The sequence below is a fragment of the Balaenoptera musculus genome, chromosome 20 (assembly GCF_009873245.2).
Source record: "Balaenoptera musculus isolate JJ_BM4_2016_0621 chromosome 20, mBalMus1.pri.v3, whole genome shotgun sequence".
Classification (NCBI taxonomy): domain Eukaryota; kingdom Metazoa; phylum Chordata; class Mammalia; order Artiodactyla; family Balaenopteridae; genus Balaenoptera; species Balaenoptera musculus.
In genome coordinates, this window is record NC_045804.1 from 17,732,769 (window position 1) to 17,745,046 (window position 12,278).

At 55.3% G+C, this 12,278-nt stretch overlaps 1 protein-coding gene across 1 annotated transcript; it reads right to left on the minus strand.

Moving 5' to 3' along the window:
* Positions 1–370: 370 nt before the first annotated feature.
* TBX21 (T-box transcription factor 21) lies at positions 371–11,454 on the minus strand. Its single transcript, XM_036837361.1, has 6 exons — positions 10,886–11,454; positions 3,452–3,606; positions 2,961–3,082; positions 2,201–2,359; positions 1,985–2,046; positions 371–1,749 (listed from the first exon to the last, which is right to left on the minus strand). The coding sequence occupies exons 1-6, from the start codon at positions 11,374–11,376 to the stop codon at positions 1,131–1,133; spliced, it is 1,608 nt and encodes a 535-aa protein (XP_036693256.1). The 5' UTR covers positions 11,377–11,454; the 3' UTR covers positions 371–1,130.
* Between the last annotated feature and the right edge of the window lie 824 nt (positions 11,455–12,278).

Here is a 12,278-nt window from a genome sequence, read left to right on the forward strand (position 1 = left end):
TGGAGGATCCAAAGCTGCTAGAAATGCAAAGAGAAATCAAGTGCCATCCTTCTCCTCAGACCCACCCGCCCCGACCCAGCCCCCATCCTCTGGCCTTGCCCTCACACCCTGCTCTACAGGTCAGGGTATCCCAAGACACCTTAAGAAGCAGCATCAGCCATTAACCTGAGCACTAAAGGCAGGACACATAGCATTGCTCTAACTCAGTTTATCCCCTGAATGAAGTCACCTCTGGTTTCTAGGAGGTACATGGTCTTCGGAACTTCAAGTTCTGTTCTAGAGCAGAGAGAACAGCTTTGGTGCACTTGCAGTTCCCGGTAGAGTCCCCGCCCGTGTCCCCTACCCAGGCATTAAAGCAGGACACACTTGACAGTTTCGTGTTTATTTTCAGAAAGTGATGAAGACAAAAGCAATATATCCGGACACCACTCTCTGTACAATAAATAGCCTCCCCCGTTCCCAAAAAAGAAAAAAGAAAAATGCTCCCTCACACACCACCCCGCCAAGACCTTGCTTCTTGAATCGTGCACAATTCCCCCCCCCCTTCCCAGCCCCTTCCTTGGGACCCCACTGCCTCTAAGAGGGTGCGGCCCAAGCGAGCTGCCCAAAGTCATTGGGTCCTCTCCCCTGACTGTGGCTGGCTGACTGTTATAAAATTCATGTGTCTTTATTTCCACATCAGGGATTAACACACACACACAAATGTTGAAAGTTACTCTGTAGAGGAAGAGATCTGAGTCTCCAGTCTGGCTGTCCCACCTGATCCTGCCCCCCCCCCCACTCCCACCCCTACACCCCACAGAAGGGAGGAAGCTCCTTTGTGTCCCAGACCTTCCACTGTCTGTTTTCTGTTCTCCAGCTGGGAACCCACAGCCAGAAGCAGCACCAGGTAAATGACTGTAGTTGGGACAGAGGAAGGGGCAGAGAACACTCCTCGCAGGTTTCACTGTGGGCCAGGAGGCAGCAAGTGAACCCCAGAATCCTTCTTGGCCCCCCTCTTCCTCAACCAGCTACAGAAGGAGATGGGACAGAGGGAGCTGGGGACGGCTCAGTCCTGGGTCTGTGGTCTACGTTAGTTGGTGTCACCAACCCGATGACACTCTTTCTGTTCGTTTCACCATGTCATCTGCTCAATTGGGAAAATAGTTATAAAACTGGCCTTCGGTTTCCTTATCAAAAGGAGAAGGGGCCCCCGCAGGGGAGGAGCTGTCGCCACTGGAAGGGTAGGGGGACACACGCCTCCTCTTAGAGTCTCCTTCACCCAGTCCTGAGTCGCTGGACTCTGGCCGGATGGGGGTGATCTCAGTCCACAAGGAGGGGGAGCCCTGGTCTTCCGGCCCCCGCCCCTCTGAGGCTCCAGGGCCAGGTTCCATGGGCAGAGTTCGCATGGAGCGGAACCAGCTGGTTGGGCCCATCTTGGGAGGGTACTGGGGGGTCACAGGCCAGCCAGCTCCGGGCGCCAGGACCTCCTGGCTTCGGTAGTAGGACATAGTGGACCCAGGGGCGGAGGGCAGGAATGAAGGCTTCATGCTGACAGCTCGAAACTCGGCCTCGTAGCTGTGGTCCCGAGGGGCCCCCAGCCAGTAAGGCTGGGGAACCACATCCTTGGCCTGGCTGGGAAGGTTGGGGTAGAAACAGCTGGGAACGGGATACTGGTTGGGGAGCAGAGGAGAGTAGTGGTCTCCCCCAAGCAATTGACAGTTGGGTCCAGGCGGGGAGAGGACGCTGGTGTCAACAGATGCATACATGCTAAAAAAAAACAGGAAGCAAAAGACAGGGGTCATGACCAGAACTGGTCACTTAGGAGCCTGCCTGTCTCACGTCCCTCCCCAGACCCTCCTTCCTGACTTGCCTGCCGCCCTCCAGTACCCAGCCCACACTTCCCCACCGCAGAGGCAGAGAGGGGACGTGCTGAGCACTTGTCTGGTCTCAGAGGGACAAGAGGAGGCCTCTGCCAACATGAGATGAACCCAGTGGCACTTACGACTCAAAGTTCTCCCGGAATCCTTTGGCAAAAGGGTTATTATCAATTTTCAGCTGAGTAATCTAGAGAGAAGTGAAACAGAGTCACCTGAGTCCTGAGTCTGAGGCTGGGGAACTTCCAAAATCGCTCCCAGGAAGACTGGGGGCTCCACTCTCCCGCTCGTCGTCCCCCCGCCCTGCCACAGGCTCAGCCCACCCTCGCCCAGGGAGCCCTCACCTCGGCGTTCTGGTAGGCGGTCACGGCAATGAACTGGGTTTCTTGGAAAGTAAAGATGTGCGTGTTGGAAGCGTTGCAGGCCGCCTCTGGCTCTCCATCACTGACCTCGACAATGTGTAGCCGGGGCTGGTACTTATGGAGGGACTGGAGCACGATCATCTGAGAGAGGGTAGGACGGCTGTGAGGGTGGGAGGAGGGAGTTCAAAGGAACCCTCTCCCAGCCCCACCTATGGCCAACCCTACGGCCAAGCTAGAAAGGACCCTGAGGTCATCGTGCCCATTCCTCTGCCCCGCCACCACATAACTTCTCCCAGGCTTCCAACCCCAGTCCCTAGCCTCTTCAGGGCACCAATTCTATTCTCTTGCCCCTTTACCTATCCCCAGATGTCCATTGTGACCAAGGGATTAGCACAAACAGGGCTTTTCAGGGATAAGGGCACTTTTAATAGAATTGCTCAACTCAAAGAAACTTTGCATCCATTCCCTGGGACCACCGGTACCAACTCTATACCCAATATGGTACACGAGTGATGGTAGCCCAGGATTCAGTGAAGAAACCGCCTGGCTGGTTTGGTCCGTGTTGGCCCGAATGTGACGCCTGTCTGCCCTGAGATTCAGCTTCCTCCCAAGGTGGGTGGAAAAGAACCAGAGTCAGAGAGGGAGAAAAGTCGCTCTTACAGAACAGAAGCAGCCTGCAGGACCCGCTGCGACCTCGGGGACAGGGAGGGGTGCGGGGCTATCCCATGGGGAGGAGTCCCACCTGGGTCACGTTGTTGGAGGCCCCTTTGTTGTTCGTGAGCTTTAGTTTCCCAAATGAAACTTCCTGGCGCATCCAGTGGGCTCCAGTGTTGGGAGAATCTGGGTGGACGTACAGGCGGTTCCCTGTGGACAGTTAATTTCTTTGGCATGCAGCCCCTGGGACCAGGCCCCTGGTGATGTGGGGCTTCTTTGCCTGTTCTGAGGGGGATGGCAAGAAGGATGCAGGGGGAGGACAGACGGGGCAGGACAGGGGGAGGTGTGGGCAGAGGACTGAGCCGAAGACAGGCTAGAGCAAAGTAGAAGAGATGACAAACAGAACGGAAGTGAGAAGTGGGAGGAGATGGGGTGGGGTGGGATGGGATGGGAGGGATGGAACAGAGAATGAAATCCTAGGAGTCAGGGCCAGGGGCTTGGGGGTTCCTCTTGGATCCACCAGGGGGCGCCCAGTATTAGATAAAAAGCATGCCCCCCAGTTCCCAAGGAGGCGCGTACCTGGCATGTTGCCCTCAGCCTTTCCACACTGCACCCACTTGCCGCTCTGATACCGCCAGTGATGCTGGTCCGCCAAGACCACGTCCACAAATATCCGGTAATGGCTGGTGGGCTCCAGCCCAGCCACAGTAAATGACAGGAATGGGAACATCCGCCTGGGGAGAACAGGGAGACCCATCAATATCCATCAGCCCCCAATCCCCCGGACAGCCGTGCCCTGTGCAAAGGCTGTCCGTCGCTGGTGTGCTGGAGCCGGCTCCCACCCCTCACCAGAGCCAGCTGGAGAAGTCCAGGAAGTCTGCCAGCCAGTTGTTAAACAGCCACGATTAAAAATTAAATCACATAAATTTACAATTAAATATATTACATTACAAGCCACGGTAATAAATACTCAAAAAAATCACTTCTCAATTTTTTTTACTACGGTTTACTATTATCTCTGCTCTTGAGATTGTTTACATCTATTGTACCTGTCCGGTGGAGATACCAGATTATGTGCACTACCACACGTCTCTTCCCAACTCCGCATTCAGTGATATCACGTGGGCAGCTTACGAGCAGCCATTATAGGGGTATTTACCACGGAAATCAGCAAACACTATGAATCGGGGCTTTTAAAAATGTTTTTCTTTCAGAGGGTCAGTTGCTAGACATTAGCTGCACACCCCTGTCCCTAGCCTTAGCTTGCTCCCTAGAGGCGGAGCAAAGCCACAAGCCAGCCCCACACAGGCAGTTCCTAGTAGGTCCTCATCTCTCAGTTCCCTGAACCCTGGTCTGGCCTCAGTCTGTCATCCACCCTCTCCATCGTGGCTCTCACGGTGCTAACATGCGCTTAGCCCCAGAGCACCCATCCACAGGCTCTCCCTGCCCCATCCTCCTGGGCCTGATGTCTGTAGCACAGCCTGCTCCAGGGTCTTCAGAGAAGTAACTGAAGTCCTAGCTGGAGATTCCCATCCACCTGGAAGAGGGACTCTATTGAGCACAGCCCCCATGTTCAAAGTCCTGGTTCCCAGGAAAAGTGGAGGAAGTTGGATTTGGGAAGTTGTGCTGTTGTGCTGAGCAACAGATTCAGAGGAAGAAGCACTACCATAACACAACCATCTCCGCCACCTCCACCATCACCACCCCATCACCACCACCACTACAACCAACGCCTCCACCATCACTACCCCCTCACCACCACCACAACCACCACCAGCCCATCACCACCACCACTACAACCAACACCTCCACCATCACTACCCCCTCACCACCACTACAACCACCACCACCCCATCACCACCATCGCTACAAGCACCACCTCCACCATCACTACCCCCACCACCACCACAACCACCACCAGCCCATCACCACCATCACTACAACCAACACCTCCACCATCACTACCCCCACCACCACCACCACTACAACCACCACCAACCCATCACCACCACCACTACAACCAACACCTCCACCATCACTACAACCAACACCTCCACCATCACTACCCCCACCACCACCACCACTACAACCACCACCAACCCATCACCACCACCACTACAACCAACATCTCCACCATCACTACAACCAACACCTCCACCATCACTACAACCAACACCTCCACCATCACCACCACCACTACAACCAACACTTCCACCATCACCACCACCACCACTACAACCAACACCTCTACCATCACTACCCCCTCACCACCACTACAACCACCACCACCCCATCACCACCATCACTACAACCAACACCTCCACCATCACTACCCCCACCACCACCACCACTACAACCACCACCAGCCCATCACCACCACTACAACCACCACCAGCCCATCACCACCATCACTACAACCAGCACATCTATGGCTTAGTCTTTCTCTTCTAACCCAAGCAGGAAGAGCAGAGTTTTTAAGCTGGAAGAGTCACACTCTCATGAGAATTACTTTTCATTCCCACACACTTCTCCCCTCCCCTACAAGAAGCCCTGCAGGTTGGGAAGAAAGGCACTGGTTCATGAGTAAGGAAACCTGGGGGAGGGAGAGTTCTAGGGGCCTAGGAGCACTTTTGGGTGGATTCTAGTCCCCAGAGGGTCCCAGATCAACATCGCTAATAACCTTGGAAAGATCTCCTGGGGACTTCCCTGGTGGCGCAGTGGTTAAGAATCCGCCTGCCAATGCAGGGGACACGGGTTCGAGCCCTGGTCTGGGAAGATCCCACATGCCGCGGAGCAACTAAGCCCGTGCGCCACAGCTACTGAGCCTGCGCTCTAGAGCCCGTGAGCCACAGCTACTGAGCCCACGAGCCACAACTACTGAAGCCCACGCGCCTAGAGCCCGTGCTCCGCAACAAGAGAAGCCACCGCAATGAGAAGCCCGTGCACCGCAACGAAGAGAAGCCCCCGCTTGCCGCAACTAGAGAAAGCCCACGCGCAGCAACGAAGACCCAACGCAGCCAAAAATAAATAAATAAATTTATTTAAAAAAAGATCTCCCGGGGAGGGTACTGTCACATTCCTGTCTTCCCCAGACTCTCCTGGGCTGAGAAAAAGAGACTTAGTGGTCCTATGGCCTTGGATAAGTTAATTCCCAAGCCAAACCTCACTTTCTCCACCCATAAATGGAGATAATAACTCCTGTCCATCTTTCCTCTGAGAGCTGTTAAGGAGTTTGAAGGATGTGAAACTCAGCTCACCATCTCTCCCATCCCACCCCCATCCTATCTTCTCCCAGGCCCAGAACTATCAAAGCCCTCTGGCCTGGCTGAAGAACCGCAAGCAAGAGTCCAGGGTTACGGTCTGAGGCCCTCGGTCCCAGGAGCTCGGTATGCCAGTCAACTGGAGAAATCAAAGGTTAGGGATGAGACTTTGAGCGATCGAGGGTGGGGGAATATTTTCAACCCATTTCTACCACCAGCTCATTCTACAACAGTGGTCAGGTCATTCATGTTGCCTATACTGTAACCAGTTCCTATCTAAACATGTAGTAATAGAGAGAAGGAACATATTCATTCAAGTGCCACTACTTATGCAGCAGCCAGTTCACTGAACCAGTCCTCTGAGATATAAAATGTTATTTCCAATTTATACTTGAAGAAAATGACGCTCAGAGAGGTTTGGTGATGGCTCCACGTTGGGAGAGCAGAAATGGGGTCTCCTGATGACAGATCGCATGCTATCGTCTCCCTCACCCCATCCTGCTTATCGCTGGTAGAGTGAAAGGCAGGAGACACAAGAAGACTGTGGGGAAGAGGGAGAGGAGAAGGGAGGTCTCAACTTCACCCTAAAAGTCTAGAATCACCACCAGCTGGGATCCCAAAATAGCCTCTGATTTACACGACACTTTGCTGGGAAGGAACCAGGAGTGAAGATGGGTCTGGTGCCAAACTGAGCCCCTAGGAAAGACCGCTCACCACTCACTCAGCCCTCAGGGGACAGGGTCCAAGACCCCAAGTTCCTCTGCTGCTTCTAAGGACCATCCAGTTTGAAATGATTCACAAAGTCATCATATCCCATCCCCATCCTGTACTCCTCTGACAATGCTCCAATTCACCATCGTTAAGTACAAATTAAAAGATGGTTTTTATCAGTCATGTTGGCAAAATGTTTCAAAATTGACAATATCTAATGCTGATGAACCTGTGGGATAATGGGTCCTCTCAGCCACTGTTGGTGGGGGTGTAAATCGGTACCACCTTTGAGGAGGGTATTCTGGCAATGCCTTGTACCGATCCAAATGCAAAAAGCGCTTGGGCATCAAGGGATCGCCTCTTCCCACCAACCTCGGACCCACTGAATAGAAATCAGACAGCCACCAGCAAACGGCGGAAGAGAAAGCAAAGCCGTTTTCACCTGCTCCAAAAGAAATAAAGCCAGTCAGCCCAAATTAAAGCAGGCTTAAAGCTAAAAAAAAAAAAAAAAATTTAAAGATCTAAAAAGTTCTCAGAGTTGGAATGTAGAGAAGAGAAAACCAAAAGGGCTGAGGATGGTACGGGACTGAAATTGTTTTATCAAGCCCTAACTTCGCACACACATACACAAATGCAAACTGAGCTGCTTAACAAGAGTTATCTTAATTATAATAATCAACTAATTACACCCAGAAAAGTGGGGATTGCCGGCAATTGCTGCACACCCACACACCCACACACGAGACAGCCGCCTCCCTCTTCCTCTACTGAGAACGTCTACCGTCGACTATCACACACCGGCAGACTTGGGCGCAGCACACAGACTGCCTCCCAGAAACAACACGAGGCCGGGCAACATGAGTGGGCCTATCAGGCCATGAACCTCCACAAACACGCAAACTTGAACTCTCAGCCTTCCAGCTGGCCAGTCCATCTTCTTGTCCTCCGTTTCCCCTCCCAGCCCCATCTGAGCTGCCTGGATCAGTCTCTGGACCCTGGAATCACCCCCTGCTCCCCACCCCATTCCTGCCCATGGAGGAGAGCATTACTGTGTGCACACTGAGGAATGGGTCTAGGGTGGGTGGGAGAGGAAGGATCTGGAAGGGAGTGAGTCAGCCCAAGGCGAAAGGCTACGGGGCTGTGGGTGGGCCTGGGCTGGAAGGATTTTTCAAAAAGGAAGAAAGCCGTGGGTGATGTGGTGGTGACTGGTGGGTCACTGGAAACCATGGAAGGACAGGCCAGCCCACCAAAGCAGGAGGACAGAAAGGGAGCTGTTCTCTGAGCCCAAGACTTCCTTTTCAGAAGCCAGTAGCAGAAGGAAATGGCCGCCGACTTCCCAGATCACTGGAGCCCAAGCTCACAGTCAGGGGTGCTGAATTGGGGGCGGTGTGTCCTCTGTCCTCTCCACCCCACCATGGGGCCCCCAAGGCCTGATCCAAGAGGAGGCCTCAGAGGAAGTGGTGAGGGGCCACTGCCTGCTTCCAGCGGCCCCACAGCCCGCAGTGTCCGAAGCAGTCCGTTAGGATGGATTGAAAGTGTGAGGCTTGTAAAACACACGCGTGTGCACATACAAGAAACAATCAGGGAAATTTGATATTTAAGAGTTTCTTTTCAGGTTTGCTAATGGCATTGTGTTTATTTTTAAAAAGCCATTTTTAGAGGCGCACGGAGAACTACTTAAGGATAAAGTAATACAGTGTCTAGGATTCACTTACTAATTACTTACACTATCACTAATATAGTTTCAGACAAGAAGTTAAGTGAGCGAGGATAAAGCAGAAACAAGATTGGACCAGTATTGACACCTGTTGAAGCTGGATAATGGGTAGATGGAGATCCGTTACATGTTTCTCTTCACTTTTGTATATATTGGAATTTTTCATAATAAAGGAAATTAAGTGTGTGGATCTAAAAGAGAGACAACAAAACTTGTCCAGAGAAGATTATTCAGCAGGAAAATAAAGGAAAGAAGGAGGCTGTAGGTGTAAAGGAGGCAACCAGTACAGAAAGACGCGTCCACCTAAGACCCCCAGCTAGCCCTGCACCCCCAGAGCCCTGAGGTTCTGCTGAAGCTCTGTCTACCTCATCCCTCAAGACTGGAGGGGCTGGGGCCTGGCTGCAAGGCTGTGGGGAGACCCCCCCCACCAGGCCCCAGGGTGGGAAGGCTTCCTGACCACTCAACAGAGTTCAGGCCTGAGCCTGAGTTCAGGTCTGCCGTGTAACACAGTGTAAGCCACTAGCTCCCCTGGGCCTCAGTGCCCTCAGCTGTAAATGGGGAGGCCGCTTGGCCTACCTAGCACACAGTGAAATAATGGAAGTGAAAGCACTCTGAATGCATCAAGGCCTTCGGACAGTGTGGGTGGCTGTTTTTACTCCTGGTCGTGGGGGACCGGAGAAAGAAACCCAGGCACATAACATCTGCATGCTGGTGCCAGTTCTGCCAGCGATGAATGTGCTGTGTAACCTCAGAAAAGTCTCTTACTGTCTCTGGGTCCATTTGCCTCTCTGTCCAGGGAGAAGATGGGACAGGATCTTCTGGGTCCCCTCCAATTCAGACATGATAGCCTAGAAGCCTAGGCTATGCCTGGGTGCACCCAGACAGGGGCTAGGGCTGGGGGAGCAGAGAGGAATTATCAGAAGGCCTAGAAGATGAAGGCCGTGCCGTGAAAGAAAATGCCAACTTTCCCGGGTTCATCCCTGAGAAAGAGGAACAGTTCAGCAACTTGAAGCCAATTGTGGTTGGTGGACAGGTCCCTCAATCCCAAGCCACCCCATAGAAATCATCCATCAGGAGGGATGAATGTTCCAGCAATGCCCAGATTGAATGCCAACCCTCAGGCCCAGCATGGCCTCTCCCTTCTCGCTCCCCAAGCCCAACCCTCGGTATCTGCTCTTCAACACCTCCCAGGTCCACTGATGACATAGCGCCTCCACACAGAGGCCCTCGCTGGTCCCCTGCCCACACGGGCCCCCACCGGGAAGGGTGGGTGCACACTCCCACACCAGACACAGGCAGGGCCCACTCAGAGTGTTGCTTACTAAACAAATACCACACAAGTTGCAAGTTTCTCTTTCTTTCCCCTTGTAGGAGACTCTCTCCGGAAGCAGCACCCTTGGCCCCAAACCCTACCCCACATGCACGGAGCTCAGGGGACCCTGAACCATGGAACCATGGGTTCCCCAGGATAGACTGGTGAGTATCTGGATAAGGGTCGGGCAGGCTTTCAGGGACAAGCCTTGAAGGGTACAGAGTGTGGGAATGGCTGCCAGCTGGGACCCATGGGTTAGCTTCACCTGCTCAGGCCCATGGACATCTGTGCCCTCAGGGAGGGGACTGTGTCTGGAAGGAATCTATGCCCCCTCCCACTTTACGACCTCCCCCCTCCCAACACATGCGCACACCAGACATACGATCTCAAAGTACTACCGGAAAGGAAACTTGGCGACCACTTCTCCATGTCACCAAATCCCAGTTTTACCACACCACCCCCCAACCCCAGAGCTGACCTGTACACAACAGCAGCAAGGGGGCTGGGAGAGGTGGGCACAAGGGGCCCCGGAGATGAGGGCTGGATTGCTGTCCACCCCACTGTAAGACCCTGCCCTCCGCTCCGTTTCCCCATACATAGGGGCTAAGAGGCGCCCTGCTCTGTCAAACCCAAAGCACACACTCCCCCTGCGCCCTCCGCGCCCCCCTCCAGGCAGAGACCGCACCCCAATGCTGGGTGAAACCACAGGCACCATCCCCCTAAACCAGGACGACGGCTCACTGCGCCCCTCTCCTCCATCTCCCTTTTGAGTTGTGCCTGTTGGTCCTGAGAGTAAACAAGCCCCAGAACTTTCCTGTCCGAAACTCAACTCCTCTTTCCCCCCAAAGCCTGAGCCAAAGCTGTGAGAGACACAGAGACACTAGCAAAGTCTAGACAGAAAAAAAAGAAAAGAAAAGAAAAGAAAAAAGAAAAAGAAAAGCGCGTCCCTGTCCGGGCCGGCGGGACCGAGGAGGCTCCCACAGCTCGGCGCTCCCGGCGCGCGCCTCACTTACCGTCCCTGCTTGGTGATGATCATCTCCGTCTGGTGCTGATTAAACTTGGACCACAACAGGTGGTTGTTGAGCGCGACTCTCAGCTTCCCGGATACCTCCAGCCCCGCCGGCAGCGCACAGTCCTCGCGCGGCCCCGGGTAGAGTGTGGCGCGCGGGTCCGGGGCGGTGTAGGCGTCCCCCAGCTGGTAGCCCTCGGCGCCCGGCGTCGGCGGGAAGGGCTCGCCCGCCCCGGGGAAGCCGGTGGCCTGGGGTCGGGGCGGGTAGGCGTAGGCTCCGAGGAAGCGGCCCGGCGGGGCAGGCACCAGGGCGCCCCCGGCGTAGGGCGCCCCAGGGCTGGCGCCCACGCGACGGTCGGCCGCGTCCTGCGCTCCCGGCTCCGGGTAGAAGTAGCGGTTGTGCGAGCCGGCGCCTGGCGCCCGGCCCTCGTCGCTCGCTGGCATCGGGTCGGTGCCCGTCAGCATGTCTCGGCAGCCTGGCTCCAAGATGCCCATCCGGGGCGGGCTGGTACCTTCCCGCGGCCGTCGAGGACCGGCCCTTCTCCGCGCGGGGGCGGGCGCGGGGGGTCGGCTGGGCGGAGGCTGGCGGGGGCGGGGCGGGGGGCGGGGGCCCCACCGGAGCCCGGGCTCGGACGCCTGGGTCCTGCGCCCGCGTTTGGCGGGCGCGCGGCAGCTCCCGGGCTCCGTCTTCAGCGGGTCGCTGTCACTAGCGTCGCGGCGCCTTTGCTGTGGCTTTATGAAGCTCTCTGGGCCTCCCCCCCAACCCCCCACCTCGGCCCCGCCCCGCCTCACCCCGCCCCTCGTGGCTAATACTCGGCAAATTCTACGCGCTTGGTGAGGACTGCAGGGCCCCCACCGTGTAGACCAGCGAGTCCCCGCGCGCTTTGTAGTTCGCATACTTTGCCTTCTGGGAGAGTCAACCCCTCCACCTGAAACGCCAGACTGTTTCTCTTCTCTGGACCCTCTGGAAATTCCACCCATTCTTGAAGGCTCAGCTCAAAGGCCCCCTCCTACGGGAAGCCTTCAGTGATGGCCCAGATGGGCTTACTCGCAGGCTCCGAGCCGCTTCGCCCGTGGGCATGTGACAGATGTTCACTGATGCTCACTGTGTGCCCAGGCTCCGTGCTGAGGGGCCTTGTGTGAAGTTTTTGCATTCTTTCTCTTTGCCAGAGACCCAAGTGGACTGTGTCCGAGGCATCTTGTTCCTTCAGCCCCAGGGCAGACCTGGGACCTGGTGGGCAGCAAGAAGAGTTCCTTCAAACGAATTGCATCGCAACAGCTGAGGGTTTGCAGGGTCCTGGGCTGGTCCAGGCCCACAAAAGCTCCACCGCCGGGGCCTGGCAGCCATGCGCACTAGAAGTAGCGCTGGGCTGCCAGTGCTCAGGGTCCCAGGACTG

Bases quoted from the DNA above. Each gene is read 5' to 3' on its own strand.
- TBX21 (XM_036837361.1), bottom strand. From the start codon at position 11,376: ATGGGCATCTTGGAGCCAGGCTGCCGAGACATGCTGACGGGCACCGAC. The intron at 3,607-10,885 runs GTAAGTGAGGCG...TGTTCTCCCCAG, and splicing joins ATCATCACCAAGCAGGGACG to GCGGATGTTCCCATTCCTGT. The intron at 3,083-3,451 runs GTACGCGCCTCC...AACTGTCCACAG, and splicing joins GGCTGAGGGCAACATGCCAG to GGAACCGCCTGTACGTCCAC.